The 22,515-nt window shown below is 56.4% G+C and overlaps 1 protein-coding gene across 5 annotated transcripts; it reads left to right on the forward strand.

The window, feature by feature from the left end:
- Positions 1 to 1,350: 1,350 nt before the first annotated feature.
- Positions 1,351 to 20,677, forward strand: AIF1L (allograft inflammatory factor 1 like). 5 transcript variants are annotated; one of them, XM_028090554.1, is made up of 8 exons: positions 1,351 to 1,381; positions 1,572 to 1,646; positions 3,282 to 3,303; positions 7,267 to 7,287; positions 12,544 to 12,632; positions 15,239 to 15,280; positions 17,549 to 17,711; positions 20,528 to 20,677. In XM_028090554.1, exons 1-8 carry the CDS (start codon positions 1,351 to 1,353, stop codon positions 20,613 to 20,615), a joined length of 531 nt encoding a protein of 176 aa, XP_027946355.1. In that variant the 3' UTR covers positions 20,616 to 20,677. The 5 variants fall into 5 exon arrangements, with proteins under 5 accessions (XP_027946355.1, XP_087874878.1, XP_027946356.1 ...); XM_088018752.1 differs by lacking the exons at positions 3,282 to 3,303; positions 7,267 to 7,287 and adding an exon at positions 15,830 to 15,853 and having other exon boundaries at positions 1,572 to 1,633; positions 12,566 to 12,632; XM_028090555.1 differs by lacking the exons at positions 3,282 to 3,303; positions 7,267 to 7,287 and having other exon boundaries at positions 1,572 to 1,633; positions 12,566 to 12,632.
- Positions 20,678 to 22,515: the final 1,838 nt, after the last annotated feature.

A 22,515-nucleotide genomic window follows, 5' to 3' on the forward strand; every position in this document is an offset into this window, starting at 1 on the left:
GCTGGCCCCAGGATCCCGATCCTGGGGGCAAGATGAAGGCAAGTCTGTGGGGAAGGAGACTTCCCAGATCCAATCCCCAGGGACACAGTGTCTGTGTGTGTGTGTGTGTGTGTGTGTGGGGTGCATTACTGGTGACCAGGTGTGCTGTTTGCTCAGGACAGTTCCCACTTGTACCTGTGGCTGCCAGCATAATTATGAGGACTGCCACCCTTCACTCTCAGAAATGTCCTGATTTGGACGTGAGACTTCATCACCGTCCTGTCGCTAGTCCCTGGTTCCTACACCCTGAGCCCCACTCCCCCCAGGAGTTGGAGGCTTGGCTTATTATCATCCCAGTGGACTTGTCCCCCAAGCTTCAGCTTCCTGACTTTTCTTTTCTGTAAAATGGGAACACCAAGTCCTATTTCACGGAGTTTTGAGAATTAAACGACATAAATCTCTCCTGTACTGATCTAGCAAAGTGCCTGATGCATAGTGAGTGCTCAAGAAATAGATTTTATTGGGCGCCTGGGTGGCTCAGTCGGTTAAGCGACTGCCTTCGGCTCAGGTCATGATCCCGGAGTCCGGGGATCGAGTCCCGCATCAGGCTCCCTGCTCGGCAGGGAGTCTGCTTCTCCCTCTGACCTTCCTCCGTCTCATGCTCTCTCTCTACCAGTCTCTCTCTCTCAAAAAATAAGTAAAAATCTTAAAAAAAAGAAATAGATTTTATTAACAAACCACAAATCATTCTGATTGATTTAAGTGTCACTAATGTCTTCGTGGCACTTTGTCATTATGCATTTTCCCAACTCCAAAAAAAAAAAAAAAAACCCTGAAAGTTTTCATATTTTTCTTTCAAGAGTTAAAAGTAAGTGTTGGGGAGACTGGCCTGCCTTCCAAAGTGCGAGCGGCGCCAAGGGCCACGGGAACGAACAGCTTCGGCTGGTGGAGCGCTCGCTCGCTGCCGCCGGGACCGTATTTCTTCCTTAAGGCCACCCCAAGTGCGTCCTGAGATCGTCCCCACTTTCTTTTTAGGGACACCGCGGCCCCGGGCGGGTAAGGGGCCTGGGGAGGTCCCGGGTGGCCCCGCGCCGTGCATTTTCCGCGCCCTCCAGCAGAGGGGCGGGCGGCGGGCGCGGCGTCCCGCATAATAGGCGCTTTGATGCCGACGGCCGGGCGGGAGGGCCCGGGGCGGGGGGGTGGGGAACGGGGGGGGAGGGCGGGAGGGGTGTGTCCGGCCGCCCGCGCCATCCCTCCGCCCCTCCGTCCCGCCGCCACACGCCGCCGGAGTTCGGACCGGGCGCCTGTCCCTCCTCGTCGTGCCTCGCCGCGACCGCCAAGCCCCGAGCCGGCGGGAGCCCGGTGCTCACCATGTCGGTCGCGCTCAGCAACAGGTTCCAAGGTAGGCGCCGCCGTCCCCGCGCTGTCCCGCGCCCCTGCCCCGCCCTCCTCCCCCCATCCCCCGGCGCGGAGTCCCCCGCCCGCCACCTGCGCGCGCGGGGCGGACGGCGGGGTCGGCGGCGCGCGGCCCCGGGAGACCCCCCCCCCCGCCCCGGCCCCCGCTTCCCGGGCCGCCTCTTTGTCTCCTGCAGGAGGGAAGGCGTTCGGCTTGCTCAAAGCCCGGCAGGACAGGAGGCTGGCCGAGATCAACCGGGTAAGCGCGCGCCGCCCGGGGCGGCTTGCGAGTCGCCCCCAGATATCCCAGGGCCCCTCAGGTCCCACCTCCGTCTGCGAGGCTGTGCCTGCCGCAACATCAACCCCCTTCTCTTCTTTCTCTGGGCTTCCCCCAAGTTCCTCCCTTGGCCCCTGCCCCCGAGCCCCCGACTCCAGGTGGGTCCCCCTCCACCGCCTCCACCGCCTCCACCCCCTCCGCCCAACTCGGCTCCCGCGTCTCGGGTTGCAAGTTGTTACTCTTAGACTGGGGAGGTGGGGCTCGCCCGGGAGCTTTGATGCCGCCCGGCCGGGCCTCCCCGGAAGCCCGCCTGGGACCAGCGGCAAGGATTGGGCCCAGGGAGGAGGGGGACCCCCGATGTCTCTGAGCAGTCCCCGGTAGTACAGCCGCGGGAGGGAATGGAGGCCCAGAGAGGCTCGGTGGCTGCCCCGAGATGGCCCGGCAAGTCCAGGTGGGGCTGCCTTTAGAACCCGGGGTCCAGACTGCAGGCCGGTGCTCCCTCCTCCACAGAAAATGCAAGGCCTCACCCCCACCCCACCCCATAACTCTTGCTCACTCCAGCTTTTAGGAAAGGTTCTCTGAGATACTTGATGCTTTTCTTGTTGGACCTTGTGAATTTCTTTATAGACATCTGCTGTTGCCAGGCACACAAAGGGAGCTTCGTAAACATTTGCTTAATGACCACCTAAATTCTAGAAGATAAGGAGAAGTGTCAGGGTCTGCCTGGATTGGCCAAAGCTCAAAGGCAGCACAGGCTGAGCTTTGGGATTCTGTGAGATCTGTACTCGGGCCTGGCCTCCATCTGGTACCCCAATCTCAGAACGAAGTTGGGGTCACCATGAGGACTCACCAGGGGAAGGCATGTAGTGTGCATGGTTCAGTACCTGGCAGGAGGGATGACTTCTGTGGACGGTGAGAGAATTCTTTCCTAAGGTCGACGTCTCCCAGATCCCCTCCTAACAGGCCGCAGAGGCATGTCCACTGAAACAAGGCTGGGCATTTCCCCCTGCTGGCTCCCTCAGCTGCAGGGCACCCAAGGTCCAAGCCCAGCTTAGAGTCCCCAAATGGGAAACTGGTGATGGTCAGCAGGGCCCGGGTCAAGGCTGCACGGAGGTGGGTCTGGGGGCTGTGGCACGGCTGTCCTATTTTGTAGTATTTCTTCTCGCCTGGGCTTGCAGTCTTGATTCCCTCCTTGATTTTTTTTTTTTTTTTTTTTTTTTTTTGGAGTGTCTGGAGGGAGGCAGCCTATATGATTTCATCCCGCTGGCTGTAGGAATCCCAAGCAAGGCTCTGGGGCCCCAGGGTCCCTCCCAAGTCAACTCTAGTCCCTTCTGTACCATCATCACCCTGCCTCTTGGGGCTGTCTTGAGCACAGCTGAAAGGGAGACTGGACGTGTGGCTGGGGCTCTCAGGGGTCCAGGTTGCTGGGCTCCCTCCCAGTTTACTCTGCAGCCAGCCCGCCCTTGGTCTTGGCTGCTCCTGCCACCTGGACAGAAGCCTGAAACCCTGACCTCATACAGCCCCCTGGGCCACTCGACAGGGCGGGTTCCAAGCTGGCTGAATCCACCCACAGCCAGCAGGACCCTGAGCCAGAGACAGCTGGAGATGAGGGAGAGGGCTCTACGGTCAGACAAACCACAGTTGCCGAGAATGTGTGGGACTTCCGTGCCAGTCCTGCCCTTGGTGGGGGGCAAGCCAGGGCAGGGGCGTGCGGTAGGCTACCGGGTGGTTTGGGAGGTGGACTGGCTTGGCTCGGAAGGAGGTGGGGCTGTGGCTCTCAGGGGCTGATCTGAACAGTGCTGGGACTGGAGAAAGTGAGCAAGAGGGGGCCATGGGGACCCCAAAGCCCAGAGAGGGCAGGCAGCTGGCTAAGGCCACACAGAAGCCTGTGATGGAGTTTGCGGTCTAGTGTCCTTTCCCTGCCCAGAAGCTTTTCTGAGCCCCACCCCCCCATGCGAACCCAGGCTGTTGTCCGGCTGCTGGATCAAACCAGAGGAAGGGGACTCCAGGATCAAACCAGAAGTTTAAGCTGCTCCCTCACCCCCAGGAGGTCAAGCCCCCCCCCCCCCCAGTGTGGAGTCCTGAGTGGGGATGAAGGGGTGGGCAGAGCGCTCGCTGGCTCTATGACCTTGGGCACGCCACTTGAGATAATGGTAGTTTGGTTGCGGTGATTTTTCAGGGAGATAATCTGTGTAAGACACAGAGCTGTCATGATTGTGTCATCGGTTTGTTTGGTGCTTGAAGACGCAGGGAGTGGAATCCCAGGGGCAAGGTCTGAGACAAGCCATGGGCTGCACCCTTCCATGCGGCAGAACCTTAGTCTTCCCAGCCTGAAATGGGAGCAGTGATCCCTGCTCTGTCCCTGCGACAATCAGTGGAGATGAGCAGACAGGAGCTCTTTGCAGACTGAGGGAGTCGCTCTGTTTGAGGGTCTGAGTCCGCTTCACCCATGACCGTGACCACAGCAAAAGTTCCCCGGGGTGAGCGGATTCTAGAGGGGACCATGTTGTCAGCCCAGAAGCCCAGAAAAGACTGCCTTTCTTTGGGGAGCAGCTTCACTGCCTCCACTGGAGCAGGGCTTCTGGGGGGGCCGGATGGAGCAGTTTCCCGGTGGCCCTGCGGAAGCAGGAGTGCCTGGAGGATGGGGCTTCATGACTCACTGGGCTGCATGTGCTTGGGGGCTTCTCCGGGCCAACACCCCAGTTCCCTCTGGGGCCTTCCCCCCACCCCAGGGCCAGGCCAGCTTCCAGAGGATAGCAGGGCAGCTCAGTCTCAGCTATCGTTGTTATAAGGGTCAGGAGCAAAAGTAGAAGGAGACTTGGGTGGACCTGGAGGGTCCTGGGGGGCTGCATGGAAATGCACTTTTTTTGGTTTCACTCTAGTTTTTGTGATCATTTTCTGGGCTCTTGGCATGAGCTGGGCAGCGTGCCAGGAGTGCTCTGGGCATTATCGTATGGAACGCTCACTCTCATCTTGTGAGTATCTATTCCCATTTTACGGAAAACAAGACTCAAGAGGGGCTGAGTAAATTGCCTGAAGCCAGCCTGTCTGCCCTGTGTGTGCGTGTGCGTGTGCGTGCGCGTGCAAGGGCATGTGGGCGTTCTCGGCACTACTGAAGCGGGCAGGACCTGCGTGCGCCTCCTACTCCCCCCCCACATAGCTGACATTCCCTGAGCCTTGGTGGCATGGCAGGTGACCCCGGGCCAGCCAGGCCTGGCCTTATATGGCAACAGGACAAATTCTCTCCAGCTTCCCACAGGGACAGAGAGAAGCAGTGAGGCTGGGGGGGGGGGGGGCGGGGAGCGGGGAGGGTGCCCCGCAGAGTGCCCTCACCCTTGGGGCTGAGCAGGAGGAGCCCAGAGGATGGCGAGGGCTGCATCTGTAACCATCCAGGGGCCAGGATCTCGAACCAATAACGTGGGTCGTGCCTCTGCCCCATGCGCAGGACTTGACGTGCATTATCTCAGTGACTCCTCTGAATGGAGCACTTGATTAGATAGATGTGCAGGAGGAGTCTATAAACATCCCCGTGGGACAGGGATTACTCAGGCTCACGTCTTAGAGATGAGGAAACAGCCTCGGTGAAGTCACCTGCCCAAGGTCACTCAGCCAGGAAGTGGCAGAGCAGGGATTCTGACTCTGACAGCACCCGTGGCCCTCCCAGGACCCTGTCCGCCAGGTCGCCTGTGACACAGGACTCTCCTGCCCAGGTGATAAGGATCTCTGGCTACTGTCTCACCTTCCCAGCCCTCCTGGGTCGAGTGAAGGGCACTTGGCATTCCCTGCAGCATTTAGGGGCCTAGTGGTTATTTCAGAGCCCACGCACTGTCTGTACTGGGAAGCGTTGGACAGGGCAGGCTGCGGATCTGTGCCCCGGTGTTATATGTCCCCAACCTGCCCCGGCAATAGGGGACCTCTGAGACCTGAGCCAGGCACTACACAGGTGCGTCTCTTTCCCTGTGTACCCTGTGCCACCCTGTCTGTCCCTGCCCGGTGAATGTGCCCAGCTGGCATCGCCAGGCACCCGTCTCTCTTGCTCTTCCTTAATATATTATAAGGGAGGTGGTGATAAGCAGCCACGTGAGCCTCCGAGGATTCAGTGTCCCCGCAGGTACAGCCGGTCTCGACCTTGGCATGGCCGCGTCGCAGGAAGCCGAGGATGGAATTTCTGTCGGGTCGGCTTCGTTTGTGTAGTCTGTGGGGTGTTTTCCTTCAGCTGCCCCATCTGCTGGCAAGGATGCTGCATCCAGCTGAGGCCCCAGAGCTGCCGTGGGGAACGTGAGCCTGCTGTCCTTGTGGGGCACGTTACAGGCGCTTGCACACCAGGCACCAGGCACGGACCTGGCCCTGGCCCTTTAAGAGCCTGTGGGTTGCATCAGAGGCATCTTGGCCCAGGCCCGGTATGGTGCTGCCTGTCCTTGGGGGTTTTGCCCAGGGCTTCAGCCACCAGCTCCTTGGATGGCCTCCAAGATGGTGATATCTGCCCGCCCCAAAACTCTGCTGCAGCTAATATATAAAGACAAGCCTGGAGGGCCAGGAGCAAGCCTCTGGGAACAGGTGCTAGAGGTACCAGCCCAGAAAGAGAGTTAAGGAGGCGAGAGGCGGCAGGTGGCAGGGATCCGGAAGGCCGGACACAACAGGGGCTGCCAACCTCAGCTGGTTTTGGAAACATTCCCTTCCCGGCACAAGTGCCTAGATGGGGCTCCCAGGGATAAGGGGTGGATTCTGATGTGCATCAGAGGTTGGAGAGGACAGGGAGAGGCAGCGGCGAGCAGGGGCCGTCCCCTGGGGCCGAGGTGGGAGCACTCTGTCCCACGTGGATGGCCCGTCACTGCCAAGTCTGCCTGGTGTCCAAGGACAAATCAAAGCTTGCCCTTGCAGAGGGACGGCCAAAGGGTCGCGGCTTACCAGGAGGACTCCGTGGCGCAGTATGGGACAGAGAGAGTTGTGGGTAGGTCTCTGCCCTTCCCCTGCTCACGTTTATCTCTTGGTGAGGCTTGAGTTTGGACAATCCAAACACATCGTAGTAACTGCTAGCACTTAGTGAGTGTGCTAGGAGCCAGGCTGTCTCTATGCAGTTAGCTCATTTAATCCGTACACCAACCCAGTGAGGAGGTTCTATCATTATGATCGCGTCTTACGGATGAGGAAGCTGAGGCCCAGAGTGGGAAAGCAAGTTGCCCAGGGCCACAGAGCTAGCAAGTGCTGGAGCTGGGATTTGAACCCAGGCAACTCGATTCAACCTCCCCCCACCAAGCCCCCTGACCCGCACACCCCGCACCCAGGGAGTTTATGTGGGTCCTGACCACTGTGGCTTGAGGCAAGACTTTCCCTTCTGGGGCCTCAGTTTCCCCAGCTATGGAACAAAGAGGACAAGCCGGATGCTCTGAGCAGTCCCTTCCAGGTTCTGTGCCTGTGTGGGTGTTTAGCAGAGTCCTGCCACCTTCCTGGGCCTTGCCCGTGGACACTCCACGTTGGGGCTCACAGTTTCCTGTTTTTGACCCCAGACTCCTGCCCACTTGCGGATTCTGGTCTTTGCCAGGGACTGACCAGGCCACCATTTCAGAGCCCAGGGGCCCCCTGCACCCCTCATCCCTTAGAGGCCCTAACAGCAGTTTCTGCAGCTGGAAAAACTGGTCTTTGGGGGCAGTGAGTTGGAGTGGGAGAGGGGCGTGGGGGTGGAGGAATGCATCCAAACACCCTCTGCATCCCCCTAGAGGGCTAGAGAGTGGTTCCCTGGCCCCTGGAATAACCTTCTGCAGCTGCCCAAGAGGAAAGGTAACTCTCGGTATTGACTTTCTTTGCCCAGAAACCTGTGGCCGGGCCACCCTCTCCTTGTTTGGGGCAGGGAAGGAGCTGGGATGGTGAAGGGAGGTAGACTTTGCTTGAATTGTTAAAACTTTGTAACGTTGAGCAAGCTGAGCAACGTCTCTGGGCCTCGGTTGTCCCATCTATCCAAGGGAAGTACCCAGAAAGGGGAAAGAGAAATCATAACCAGCCTAAGTGAGGGGAGGGAGTTTGCTTCTGAATCCGTTTAATAGCTGATGAAGGTCTGAATGGTGAGCCGTGGGGGTTATAAGTGGATTATACGCATGTAAGTGTTAGGAGGTCCCGATAATAAGCGGCTAACGTTTATGTGGTATTTACTAGGCGCCAGGCACTGTCCGAGCACTTCTCATGTATTTGCTTACATCCTGCGATTCTCAGGCCAAGCCTAGGAGATATTTTTATCCTTCCCACAGATGAAGGCACCAAGGCACAGACAAATGAGGTCATATTTACACACAGCTACTCCGTGGTTCGAGCCCAGGCTCTGGGGCTCCAGCTCACCCTCTTTTGCTTTTGTTCCAAACATCTGCAGTGGCTTCTCTTTCTCCTCTCCTTGGGGACCCAGGGTGCCTGCCTGCTGGGCATGGCTGTGCCCCGAGGCTGGGCAAGGATCCGGGGTGGGGGCAGGAGGACACCTGGAAGCGGGGAGGCGGAGGGCTGTGCCTGAGCAGGAACCAAGAATCCAAAGCGTGGAGCCGGGGGGGGGGGGGCGGTGGGGAGAGATGGCAGCCCCGCCAGTGGGAACTCCTGTTTCTGCGGCCCACCTGCCCCCTCCCTGGTGCCCTGCCAAAGGCCTGGTCCACGCAGCTGCCCCAAGCCTGGGGTCAGCAAGGCTTGCCCACCCACGCATGAACGGGTCAGATGCCTCTCCCAGCCCTGGCCACTGTGTGGCTCAAGCCCTTGTCATTTGGGGCTCTAAGGAAAAACGGGATTCCCACCTCTGAGCCCCTCCAGTCTGTGTGGCACGTGTGCACGTTTGCAGAGTTGCCCCACCCTTGTCAGGGTGGAGACTGGAGAAAGTGATTCCAGGCTGAATGCCAGGCCTCTCCAGTCAACAGATGTTTCCTGAGCCCCTACTATATGCTGGGCACTGCTGGGTGCTAGGCATCTCTGGGGCATGAGACAGTAAGCTCATCCTCCTGGCATCTGTGGCCAAAGGCTTGCCTTCCCCCCCACCCCCCACTCCCCACCCCCGGCCTCCTTCCAACAGCCACCACCTTGGGTCACTTGGATTCCTCAGCTCTGTGGAGGACTGGGACAGTCTCCACTGTGGTCGTTAATCCCAGCTCGGTCACTTGGTAGCTATACTGCTTTGAGCAAGTTCTTTTTTTTTAAGATTTTATTTATTTGACAGAGAGAGACACAGCGAGAGAGGGAACACAAGCAGGGGGAGCGGGAGAGGGAGAAGCAGGCTTCCCACTGAGCAGGGAGCCCGATGCGGGGCTCCATCCCAGGACCCTGGGACCATGAGCTGAGCCAAAGGCAGACACTTAACGACTGAGCCACCCAGGCGCCCCTGAGCAAGTTCTTTATCCTCTCTGGGTTTCAGTTCATTCACTCAGCCTGCAGGTATTTATTGAGCACCTACTATGTGCAGCCTACACTGTAGCAGGGGCGACAGACCATGGACGACACCCTTAATAAGCACCACATTGTCAATTGTGTTAGGAGGTGGGGGGGGGAGAGCCATGCGGGTGTCGGGGGGGTGAGCGCTGCAGGGAGGGTGCACAGCCAGGGGCAGAGTCCCTAGGTGGGAGCAAGCCTGGCATGGGGGAGACCCAGAAAGGAGGCCAGGGTGGTTGAGGCACTCACTTTAGCAGTGGGGGGAGAGAGCACCAATAAAACAGCATGTTAGGTGGTCAGAAGTGCGAAGGAGATGGACTCTGAAAAACAAACTGAGGGTTCTAGAGGGGAGGGGGGTAGGGGGATGGGTTAGCCTGGTGATGGGTATTGAGGAGGGCACGTTCTGCATGGAGCACTGGGTGTTATGAACAAACAATGAATCATGGAACACTGCACCAAAAACTAATGATGTAATATATGGTGATTAACATAACAATAAAAAAAAAAAGAAGTGCGAAGGAGAAAACTGGCTTCCTCGGTGAGAAGACAATAATCATGGCCCCCCAGGGTTGCTGTCCCTGCCAGCCCAGGGTCAGGCCCAGTGAACAGGAGTCACTGCCTGGTTGTCCTGTGATCGTTTGTGTGTGATTTGTCTCCAAGACCAGGGGCCATGTCCTACCCCTCGAGCCCAACGTGCCTGGCTCCCCACAGGGGGTTGCCACCTGTTGGGGACAGGCTCTGGCTGGTGCAGGATTTCCGGTCGACCAGAAGGCAGGAGCTGGGAGGGCCCCCAGGACTCTTGCCAGAGGTTCCCAGATGTTGGGCCTTGCCTGGAGCCTTGTGCCTCCCCTGAGAAGGTTTTCCAGTTCCCGAAATGGTAAAGCAGAGGGAACACGGGGGGCGAGGCAGTGAACCGAACATAGGCTAAATGGATTCCATTTAAAAATGATGAACTTCCCACTTTTATGAAATGTCCTTTTTTTAAAAGATTTTATTTATGAGAGAGAGAGAGAGCAGGGTTGGGGGGAGCAGTGGGAGAGGTATGAGCCGACTCCATGCTGAGTGCAGAGCCCAACATGGGGCTCGATCTCAGGACCCCCAGATCATGACCTGAGCCGAAACCAAGAGTCGGACTCTGAACCGACTGTGCCACCCAGGCTCCCCCGAAATGTCCTTTTTTGAACTCGTGGCACCTCCCTCTATTTTTCACTTTTTGGGGAAACGTCTCCTTCTGCATTATCCCGAAGTCTGGGAACCACTGACTAGTTGTCCCTCTGCTGTGCAGATCACTGGACCTGTGACCCCAGGAGGTGCCTGGTTTGCTCGGGGCCACACACAAGAGTTAATTGTCCTACTTTGGGTCAGAGAATGGGGCGGGGCTGGGGTGGGGGGAGCTATGAGAGGGAGCCCAGATGAAGAGAAGTCCTGGACAGAGCCAGCCAGGAGGAGGGTAGCCCAGCTCCGGCTAAGTGGGGGCGGGACCCAGCGCGGCACCTGGTAATGAGATCCGATGTGAAGCTGTGGCCGATCCACACCGTGGGCGCTGGGGTTGCCCTCTGCTAGGCTGCTGGAGGCCTGGACCCTGGAGTCCAACACTCAGGTTCCAAACCAAGCCTGTGCCTTCCTAGCCATAGGGACTTCACACATGTCATCTAACCTCCGGCCCTACCATTCCCACCCTAACGAGACAGCACAGTGCCCTCCCAAAGCAGAAATCCTGCACCGGTCAGAGCTTGTCCGCAATAGGTACTGACCCCCTCTAGGGATCCAGGCACATTGGGCTCAAGGGGTAGAACAGAGCCCCCAGAACCAACGAGGGGAGCCACACTTGCGGGTGGATAGCTCCTTCTCTGTCGAAGGGGGTTGAGTTAATGTGGAAGAACGTGAACCCTCGAAGGGACCCTATTCTGCCTCACATTTAGTCATACCCGCTGCTTCTTGAGGGCTGACAACGAGACCTGGTACTAAGTGTCCACAGTGGGTTATCCCCGTTGAGGGGCAGGTGCCCGAGGAGATGGATACCCTTGTGCCCATTTCACAGCTAGTGAGGGGGGGACTGAGACCCAAACCCAGAGTACTTTATTACCAGTTATTCTCCGATTCATTCTCCTACATTAAAGCTCTTGGGGGTTTACACGGCAGACTGGAAGGTCTTGTGTCCCGGGAGATGCGTAAGTACAGGCTTGGTCACCGGTTAGTGGGAGATGGCAGCAGGAATCTAGAAACAGATGGAGTGGTGGCTCTAGATAACATTTAACATCATTTTAAACACGAGCTTCTTGTAATTTCACAATAAGGACCTTATTTCCCTGCTCTCACCTGCTCCCTTGATGCCTCGACCAGAGCCGTGTACCCTGTGGTCCCTCAAAAACAGTTGAAGGAGGGGGCGATGCCCATGTCCGGTCTGCTCAGTAATGGGGAAAGCGAGGTCCAGGGAAGAGAGGGAATTTGCAGAGTCCGGGGCTAGGGTGGGGACATACATAGCCCCTGCTTTCCCATCTGAATACAGGTTCTAGGGCGGCTTGATTAGCAACAAGGCAAGCAAGCTGCCTGGCACTGTGCCCAGCATAACAGGTGCTTACTAATCAGTGGTGTTTTGTTTTGAAGCCGGATGAATGCCTGCTATCTGCCCATCTTTAAGTGTCGGGGTTAGGGGTGCGGGCTCTGCAGGAGTCGGAGCCGAGGTGAAAGCTCTGCCTGGGTGAGCCTCAGTTCCCTCATCTGTAAAATGGAAGTAATATAGAGCTACTTTGTGGGCCCACTGGGATAGCCTAAGAGATCATGCGCGTTGGTGTTTCATTCTGGAGGCCATTGCTTGTGTCCCGCACCCCTCCCCCTCCTGCACATCTTGTTCTGAAAGGCATCATTTGAGGGGAAGGTGGCCCTGTTTTACAGGTGAGGACATGGACAAGAACTATATACAATCCAAGCTCCCAAGCCATATACAATCATTTTCTGGCTAGAGCAAAGACTAACAACGCAGCAAGCTGCTGTTTATTGAGCACTTGCTTTATGCCAAGAGTCATACGTACACTCTCCTTGGAGTCTCTTAAAACTTGAGAAGTAGCTGTGATGACTGTACCCATTTGTCAGATAAAACAATAGAGATCGAGGGAGGAATTAATAAGCTAGGGTCATACACTTAAGAAGTTAAGGCTGGAAACCCGGCAGCTTGTGTTTGGGGCTAACAGCTTCATGGATCTTGGAGCCGGGGTGCCCTGGGGGAGGAGGCCCAGGTCCCTACACTGGTAATTCAGAGGCTGGCTGAAGGTGTTTAGGGCAGAGCCTCCGGGGCCCCACCCTGGGCTGCCAAGCGTACTTCCTGCCCACGGGGCAGATTCCTGCCTCTAGGGATCTGCCTCTAGGGATTGACAGGGAGCCAGGACAAACACTGGAGCCTCCTGCCCTCCCCGGCCAAGGCCGGCCACCTGGCATGGGAGCAGACACTGGGACCATGGGCCTCCATGTCAGCAAGCTCTGCCTGCTGACCCGGGGCTCAGTGCTGTACTTTTACCTTCGAAGGAGTTTCTCTGTGACCAGAAGTACAGCGATGAAGAGACCCTGCCGGAGAAGCTCGCCGCCTTCAAAGGTAAGCTGGGGCTGTCTGCGCCACCCTCCCGGGAGAGCTGGGCTGGCCCCCTGGCGCACAGGATTTCTTACCCCACAAGGCCAGCCTGCGCCCCCTGCTTCTTCCAGAACGCCCTCCTCCTGGAAGGCTGTGAGATGGGGTGCCCACCCTTCTACCTGCCTCCATGCTACCCCAGGCCCCTCACCCTTGCCCGCAGCCTCCCCCCCCCCCCCAATCCCTCCGGCTGCCAGGCAGGCAGGGCTCAGGCTGGCTCCTGTCCGCTGCTGCCCAGGCCCTGCTCGCTCCTGGGGCCCCAGCACACAATCAGCCCTTTGTAGCAGCCCTGGCCTCTCCCCTCCGCGGGGGAGCGGCTCGGGAGCCCCTGTGCAGAATGGACGTTTGTGTCGCCACAGTGGGGCAGGGGGCAGAGTTTCTGCCCATTGAATCCCAGCAGCACAGGATGAAAAGAAAACAGGGCCCAGGAGCCCGCGCGGGGAGGGGGCGGCATAAAGGTCCCTCTGTTCCGGGCCCCGGCGCTTGGTTCCCAGCCAGCCGCCCGAAAGGAGAGGAGCCGTGCACATAAGGAGCAGGGCAGACCCACCTTTCCTGCCTGGGAGATGCTCTCGGCGTGCAGGGAGTCCTGGCCACTGGAGGACCTCGACGAATATCCTCCGGGCCACATCCCCCCTCCCCCCCGAATATCTTCGAGGCCGCATCCCCCCTCCCCCAAGTCTTGGCGATGTGGACATCCTCCCTGCTCCAAGGCAAAGAGCCTGCCAAGTGCTCCTCAAGCTGTTCACAGCTTCCTTGTCCTTAGGCAGCACCCTGATGGTGGAGCCTTTGTTGAGTGTTGACCTTGTGGGAAGCACTTCGAAAGCTGTTTGTGAGCTCCCCGGGTCATCCCAAGTCAGCCAGGAGGGAGGTGGGTACGAGCTTTAATTTACAGATGAAGAAACTCAGGCTCAGAGAGGTGGGGTCACTTGTATGGGGTCACACAGCCTGCCCATGGCAGAGTTTAGGCTTGATCACGTGTCGGTCTCTCTCCAAAATCCCCTGCTCTGAACCATTACCCAGTGGGGCTGTTTACATTAACAAAAAGAGGAACTAGAACAAAGACATCCCCGTTCCTGCCCCGTTCTACCAACCCGTCCCGCCACCCCCGGGAGAGCCACGCAAAGCAGGAGCGGTCCATTCCCTTATCCCTGGGTACCAAGGAGGGGGGGTCCCTCTCCAGAGGTGGCTCTGGGAGGAGGGACAGAGCTCTTCTCTCCTTGTCTTCACTGGGACCTCGGCTTGGGTCCATCGGGGTGGACTGGAACCACGGGAACTTAGCTTGGAATCAAAGGGACTGTAAAGGTTTTCAACTCACTCATTTGACCTCCAAATGAGCACCTCCTACGTGCCAGCCCCACTTCAGGCCTGGGGTGCAATGGGGCACAGAGAGCCCTGAGTAAAGGAGCTTATGTGCTGCAGGGAAGGGAGTGGGGAACAGAAGGACGCTGCAGAGCACACAGATGGCCGTAGGGGCTTTGTGGGGGTGGCAGTGCCCCACCAGAAAGGCTGGGGAGCCCTGAAAGCATGAACGGGGGCCCGGAGAATACCTGGGAGGAACATCTAGGCCGAGGGGCAGCACTCCCCGGCAGGAGTGCGGCAGGGAGGGGCTGGTGGGGTGGGTGCGGTGGAGGCATGGGCCAGGAGCAGCAGGACCAGCTGGAGTGGAGCAGAGGTGAGGGAGGAAGAGGCAGCCCGAGAGGCTGGAGGGCAGACCCTCAGGAAGGTCACAGGGACCACTCCGGCCACTGGGAAGACCTTGGCCTTCTCATACTGGCTGTTCAGTGCAGACTAGACCAAGAGGACCCTGTTTTTCTGTGGTGTGTGTGGGAGGGGCTGGGGACCTGCCCAGGGCCACATGCTGTCCTTGTCAGAGGATACCAAGCTCATTGCTCCACCTACCCTCCCTCACTGTTGGAGATTTCCTGGACCCTTTGATCAGAGAGGCTTCACTCAAGGTCTGTAGGTGAGGTTTGATGGGGAGGGTCTGCCTACCCCTGGACACTGTATGTGCCACCTGGGTCAAGGGCAGGTTCACGGCATTTCTCTCAGGAGAGCATCAGATTCTCAGTGGTGCCCACAGCCCACCCCCCCCCCCCCCCGCCAAAAGTTCAGAACCGCAGGGACTCCTTAAATCGGTGATTCCCACACCCGGCTCAGAATCACCTGAGACACTCTAGAACATACCGGTTCCTGCCCCCACCCCACCCCACCCTTCCCAAAGCCACTGCACCCGTAGATCAGGGCCTGGGAATCTGTTCTAGTCAGTTTGGAGCCAATGTGATGCAGCGAGCTTATGCTGGTGGGGACCTGGGAGGAAGTAGCTGCCCTCCTCAGCAGAGAGTCACAACGGCCCCTAGCACCTTGTTCCATGGCACCCGTGGGAGAAGGGTGCAGGCAGGGTGAGCTCTTTCTCCAGAGACAATGGCTGAGATAATGGGTCTCATGTCAAGACCCCCAAGTGAGGGGGTGAGGAGGATGGTGTGGGCTCCCTGGGGACCCAGTCAGTTGCCCTCAAGGGCGTCTCTGGGACCCTGCTTCTGAGCTAACTCCAGTTTTTGCTCTGTGATTTCCAGAGAAGTACATGGAGTTTGACCTGAACAATGAGGGCGAGATTGGTAAGTGAGGCCTCGACTGCAGGGCAGGAGGGTGTCCGGTGGGTGGAGGGTATGAGGGTCCAAAGAGCCCCACTGGCCCGCCTGTGTGGGTGAGGGGCACGCACTGAAGCTTCCCTGATGGGCCAAGCCGGCATGCCGGCCTTAAGCCTGGCTGCCTTCTACCCTGGATCCACTGCCCCCAGACTCCTCTCCTCACTGCGTCCCTCCCACTCACCTCCCTGCGCACGTCCCAGCCCTCCGCGCCAGGTGCCACGGGGACTCAGGATAGAGAGGGTGCCACCCCTGCCCAGGGTTGGAGATGCTCGGGCTCTTGCCGCCCTGGCCCTGGGGGTGGGGTGGGGCTGGCGGTTCCTTTGTCCTTGCATTTGGATACCGTGCTTCCGAGTACATTGTTTCCCTCTTCCAGCAGACCCTGATTGTATCGTGTGGTCCAGGCGTGGGGGGTGACAAACGCCTGTCCCTTGGCCCTTAGGTCCAAGACTATACCTTGACCTTCACAAGTAATGCTATAACATGGTCAAGGCCAGCTTAATTATCCCCATTTTACAGACGAGGAAGCCGAGGCTCGGCAGGGTGAACTTGACTCTCTTGGGGCACATGGTGGTTAAGTGGTCGGCCCAGGGTCCAGATCCCAGCCTTTGGTTCCCAAACTGGCTTTCCCTCCTGTGTTTTGCCCTGAGCTCAGTGTTGCCGCTTCTGCGGCATTTCTACCCCTCCTCTGTCTTGTCTCCTTCTTCTCCTTTTTAAATATTTTTATCCTTGCTTTCCTTTAGGAAAAAAAAAAAATGGGGTTATCAAGTCAATACATCTTCATCATAAAAACTTTTGGAAAACACAGTAAAGCACAAAGACAAAAATAAGTCAACCAGAGTCCTCCCTCCCAGAAATAACTGCTCTGAACATTTTGGTTTATATCCTTCCACCCTTTGTTCTAATCACAAATGCTGTTTTATAACCATTTGAGAAACTCCTTTTTAAAAAATAATATATTGTGAGTGCTTTGACATATGATTAACTTTTCTTGTGAAATATAATTAATGGCTGGGTAATATTCCACTGCGGGGCTGGACTGTAACTTATTTAGCCAGTGCCTTAATATCACGCAATTAGACAGTTCCAATTTTAACTACTTTTGATAGTCCTGTGAAGAGCATCTTTGTACATGAATCTTTGTCCACATCGCCAATTATTTCTTTGGAGTAAATCTCAGGAATTAGACATTCTGGGTCAAAGGCTTTTGAAGCATCTTGCCAAATTGCCTTCCAGAAAGGTCTTGCCAATTTTGAGCCTGGCCAGCAGCATGTGGGAGACCGCTCCCTCTTCCCCACAGAGTGATGCCTAGTTTTCTTTGAAATGCCCTGGACATCCTGGCACCTACCTGGGGGTCTGGCATCAGTTCTGCCCGCCCTGCTCTCGGGTGAGCTGTCTCGCCACACCCCTGGCCCAAAAATCGGCCCCCAGTCCTGCCTCCCTCCCGCCATCCTTTGCCGGCCCAATTGTTCACAGAACAATCTGAAGGAAATTGCCTAAGATCTGGGGAGCCGGGGGGTCAGAGGCAGCGATTCTGCGGAGTGTAGTGACTTTTTGGTGCCTCCCTTGTTTTCCTTGAATTTTGTTCCTTTGTTGGTTTTCCTGCTCGGCAGGGTATTTTTGGCCCCCTCGCCCTGCCAGCGGAGGCGGAACCCTCGGACTGCTGGGTGGGAGTGGCAGGTGGAGAGAAGCTGCTGCCCGGCACCCTGCAGGATGACCTGCCCTGCCTCGGGTCAAGCCAACTCCCTGACCCCACCTTGCTGGGCAGTGACTCCCCAGGGAGCTGGAGCAGTGAGCACACACTCACCCCGACCTCAGGGCGCAGCAGACATTAACAGAGTGAAGAGTAGCGGCCCCGTTACTAAACACCTGCTTTGTGCTGGGTACTTCTGCATCGCGCCTTCTCAAATGATCCCGTCAACCCATTTTACCGCTTATGGGAGCAGAATCTCAGAGAGGTTAAGTAGTTTGCCCCAGGTCCCGCAGACGGGAAGAGCAGAGTTGGATTGCAACCCAAGTCCATGTCCCTAACCACTAGTCTATACTACTCTCTGAAGGGAGCAGGGAGGGTGTGATGGGCCCATTCTCTCTGGAGGAGAAAGGCCTTTGGCTGCAGTCCCCAGGGAGGGGCTGTGCTGCAGGGCTTCTCCTGGACGTGGGAGCCAGGGGAGCTCTACCAGCTTCCTCGCTTGGCCCGCACCCTGTCTCCAATTAATGGATCTGCTTTTCCTCTGGCAGACCTGATGTCTTTAAAGAGGATGATGGAGAAGCTCGGGGTCCCCAAGACCCACCTGGAGATGAAAAAGATGATCTCAGAGGTGACAGGTGGGGTCAGCGACACCATCTCCTACCGAGACTTTGTGAACATGATGCTGGGGAAGCGGTCGGCTGTCCTCAAGCTGTGAGTACCTCCCGCCTCTCCTGGGGCCTCTGAAGGCAAAGTCATTGTGTGTGGAGAGGCCATGCCCCAGCCAGGGGGCAACGCCTCGTGTGACCTGCTGGACGAGGTTCTTGATTTCTCTGAACCCGGTTTCCTTATCTGTCAAATGGTCACGTTAATACCCAGAACTTCCGGTAGAATGAGCACTCAGGAAGCAGAACAATGGTGGTGATGATAAATCTACCTTGAGGGGCGCCTGGGTGGCTCAGTCGGTTAAGCATCTGCCTTCAGCTCAGGTCATGATCCCAGGGTCCTGGGATTGAGCCCCACAGTGGGCTCCCTGCTCAGTTTAGAGCCTGCTTCTCCCTCTCCCTCTGCTCCTCTTCCCTGCTTGTGTGCTCTCTCTCTCTCTCTCTCTCAAATAAATAAATCCAATCTTAAAAATAAATCTACCGTGAAACTTCTGAGCCTGGGTTTCCTCATTTGTAAAGTGATTCCACTACCCCACGGGGTTGTTGAGAGCATAACGTAGTTATCAACTGGCTCTGAAAGGAGGCAGAGTTCAAATCCTGATGCCATTACCGGCCCCCTAACCGAGCCTGGGCAAATCCCCTTAGGTCCCTGAGCCTGAGCCTTAGTTTCTTGGTTTGTAAGTGAGATCAGATGATATCAAGTGTCTTGTTGAAGTGTCCTGAGGGCTAATGACCTAACGCATATGAAGGCCCCAGCCCAGTACCTGGCTCTTGGCAAACACCTAGTATGTGGTGGCCAAAATCACACTTCCCAGGTCCTGCCCCCGCTGCAGAGACTCCCAGGAGAGTCTCTGGTAGGAAGGTAAAATCTACCTACCTCATTTGTTACAAAGGGGGAAGTCGAGGCCCAAGGAAGCTGAGGAACTGCTCATGAGCCCACAGTTCAGGCCACCGAGCTTTTAGTGTGAGGTGGGATGGGGCAAGAGGTACGGTGGGAAAACCATCAAGGTCAGACCTCAGTGCACCTGGGATGCCGGATGACACAGGTGGCAGCAACAGGAGTGTGTTGATGCTCTTAGAAAACACCTACGATTTAGTGCATTTACCGTGTGGCAATCAGGCACTGGTCTACCCAGTGACTCCTTAGCTGTATCATTTATTTAATTCAGCGCGTATTTCTTGAGCACCAACTATGGACCAGGAATTATTTTAGGTGCTTTGGGGACACATCAGTTGCTGGCCTCATGGAGCTTACATCCTCATGGCAAGAGACAGACAAAAACAAAATAAAAAACCCAAAAAACTAAAATGCCAGATTGCAATGGTGTAGTACAAAGAAAAACAAAGTGGACAAGAGGAACAGAGGGGGATGGGATCGTGGGCAGGGAGGAGCTCATTGAGAAGGCAAGACTTGACCAGAGCCCTGAGGGAGGGAGATGTAAAGAGAATAGCCCTGCGAAGATCCTGGGAAAAGCATTCCAGGCAGAGGAAGCAGCAAGTGCAAAGGCCCTGAGGCAGACTGTGCTTGTATGCTCAAAGGAATAGCACAAAAGCTAGTGTGTCTGGCCATCAGTGAGTGCAGTGAGTGAAGGATGAGTTTGCAGAGACGGGCCGGGGCTAGGTGACACGGGGCCTGGTAGGTCATGGTCCCACTTAGCATTTGGCACTAATATGGAGGAATGCCATTGGACGACTCTAAGCTCAGGGCTGACTTTTAAAAGCCTCTGGCTGCGGCAGGGGTGAGAGTGGCAGCAGGGAGGCTGTTCAGGCAAGAGATGAGGCCACTCGGCCTGGAGAAGGGGCAGTGAAGGTAGGCAGAAGCTGCTGGAATCGGGAATGATTTGGGAGACAGAGCTGGAAGCCTTGCTTCGATGGCCAGGTACGGAGTGTGACGGACAGCAAGGAGTCAGATGATCCTGGTCTGTTTGGGATGAGTGACATTGCTGTTTGCTTTAGGGGAAGAATTAGCAGTTGAGTTTTTGATGGATTAAGTTAAAAGTGTCCTTTAGACATCCAAGGGGAGAGGTCAAGGAGGGCCTGGATGTGCCGATCAGCTCGGAGGTAAGCTGCTTGTGGACTGTCGCCCTTTGGAGGGGATTTATAGCCAGGGGACAGAAAGAGCCCACCCAAGGAGTGCCTACAGGAGGCGTGGGGTACTTGAAACAGCTCTAGGGTGTTGGCACTTTGGGCATCCTTACTTCCAGATGGGAACACTGAGCATCAGTGGGGTCGAGTGTCTTGCTTGAGTCACCAACTGGGAAATAGTGGGGCTGGGATTCATATCGGGCTGTTTCCCTCCAGAGGCTCCATCCAAACCTCTATCCTCTACTTCCCAGATGCTACTTTTTTTGAGAGAGAGAGTGGGGGGGGGGGGAGTGAGGGAGAGGGAGAGAGAGAATCTTAAACAGACTCCATGCCCAGAGTGGAACCTGATTTGGGGCTTGATCTCATGACCCTGAGATCAGAACCTGAGCCACAATCAAGAGTTGGACGCTTAACCGACTGAGCCGCCCGGGGGGCCCCAGATGTTACTCTTAAAACCTCGGGAAGTTTTTGAAGATCTGAAGGGGTTTTGAGCAGAGCCATGGCCCAGCCTAGCTCTGCCTCCTTCAGGCAACGTGGTTAGGGGAAGACCCATGACCTAGAATATAGAGATCTTTGTACCTCAGTTTTCTGTTCTGTGAAATGGGACTAGCAGCCCCTTCCACACTGAGAAGATCCCACTGGAGAATGGATGCAAGGGCATTCGGCTGAGGGCCCTGCAGACCGGAGGGCTGAGATGATCTCTCCCTGGCTGAGGGAAGGAGTCCTAATCCTGCCTTGTTTCTTTTTTTTTTTTTTTTTAAACCTCCGTCTCCAAACCAGAGTCATGATGTTTGAAGGAAAAGCCAATGAGAGCAGCCCCAAGCCAGTTGGCCCCCCTCCAGAGAGAGACATTGCCAGCCTGCCCTGAGGACCCCCGTCTGGACCTGCTACCCCGTTCCTCCTTCCTGATCTTGCCGCCCTTCTTGAGTCATCGTGATTTGTCTTTATTTGTTTTGTCTGGTCATTATGCGTTTGTTTCATTTTCAACCAGCAAAATCAGTGATATCTTTGTAAAGCACAAATTACCTGCCTTAAAGGGGCTCTGGGCCAGGGAATTCTGAGCCTTGGGGACCCTCCCTCTCGTCTCCCCTCCTTCCCCCTTCCCTGTGCAGAAGGGCTGACATCAAACCAAAACCAGGAGGGGGCAGCCTGGACGGGGAGACTGAAGGCTGTGATCCTCATGCTTGGAACCGGCAGAGTCCGGCCTTCCAGGGTCCCTGAGCTAAGTCCAGGCTTGCTGGCCTGGCCCTGGTCAGGACCACAGCCCACTCACAGAAGACCCTGGAGTGGGAACCAGGCTTTTCTCAGACAGCTCTGTGGTTCCCTGCTCTTGAGTCGTCTAGGGCATGACCACCCAGTGTCTCACCTCCCCCGCTGACCCCCTCCCCCAGTCCACACTTCTCATCCTCAGGGAGGTGACAGAAGGAGAGACGGAGAGGGGCTTGGTGATCTGAGCCCTTTAAGAAGGTTCCAGAAGGAATCCTCTGGCCTTCCCCGCAGCCACACCTTTACAGGCAGCTTGGAGGGAAAGTGCAGCCCCCGTGTCCTTTGCTGGGGCAGCAAAGGGCTTTGGGAGTAGAAGGGAGGCGAGGGGCCTTGGGAGGGGTGTCTGTTCGGTCTGGTGCCACCTTTTGGGGAGGATGCTGAGGTCAACGGGATAGGAGGAGGAGTAGAATGCTCGTGGCAAACGGTCAGCACCACTAATAAGCCAAGAGCTGAGAAACAGAAGGTGGCCTTTCTGATCCCAATCTGCTTGAAACCTGACTGTGCTCCCCCTATTTGCCTTGCCATCTTACTCCATTCATTCATTCATTCATTCACTCACTCAGTCATTCAATGGATATTTATTGACCACCTATTATAAGCTTTAAGTCCCCCCACTTTGTCCTGACATGTGCCTTGCCCTCAACCCCTAATCTCCATTTCCAATCACCCAAAACCTTGAGCTTGGGGATCGGATTGGGCTCCCTTATGATGGACTCCCAAGGTTTGAGAGCCCTGATCCACTCTCTAGGTTAGCTAGACCGGTCCTCTCATTTCACAGGTGGGAAAACTGGTGCTTACAAGGATTAAGTGCCTTGCCAAGGGGTTAATCGGGAGACAGAAGTCTGGACTGGAACCCAGCTGTCCAGATGCCATGCCCGTCCTCATTGCTAGTCTGGGCTCAGTGATGAAAATGGGAGAAGGAATGGGGAGGGGCAATCTCCCAGGTCAGTACTTGGGGAAGGCCCTGGGCCAGGACTCACCCTTCCCAGTGCCTCCATGTCAGCACCAGGGGGTTTGGGTATGGGCCTGGCTGCTTCTGCAGTTCTGCCTTCCCTAGAGCTTCTCCGCCAAGCCACTTCTCAGAACTCGAGCAGGAAGGTGTCCCACTCAGCCCCATCTTGGCTGAGCAGGGACCCCAGCCTTGACCCCATCTGTGTTCTGGAGTCCCTTACCCTGCCCACTCGGGACTTAGAGGCACTCATCCATTGAATCTATTTATTAAGCACCTGCTATGGGCCAAGAGCTAAGAACCAGGCAGTAAAATGGACAGACTCGTGGAATTTAGTCTAGTGGGGAAGTCAGAACTGGACAACGATCAGTGAGATGGATGTTAAGAAAGAGGGGACTGTAGGGTGACTGCACTGCAATCCTGGGCCCAAGACTGAGCAAGAATCTTGGAGAAGCCCTCGTCAAAACGTTAAATGGAAACGTCAGGTTGCTGTTGGAGGTGGGAGTCAGTGTGGGCTGCCTGTGGCTCCTTAGTGACCCACCCCATAATCAAG

Source organism: Eumetopias jubatus, unplaced genomic scaffold (genome assembly GCF_037043125.1).
Source record: "Eumetopias jubatus isolate StellerSeaLion01/CBP00866 unplaced genomic scaffold, mEumJub1_p1.0 scaffold_15, whole genome shotgun sequence".
Taxonomy (NCBI): domain Eukaryota; kingdom Metazoa; phylum Chordata; class Mammalia; order Carnivora; family Otariidae; genus Eumetopias; species Eumetopias jubatus.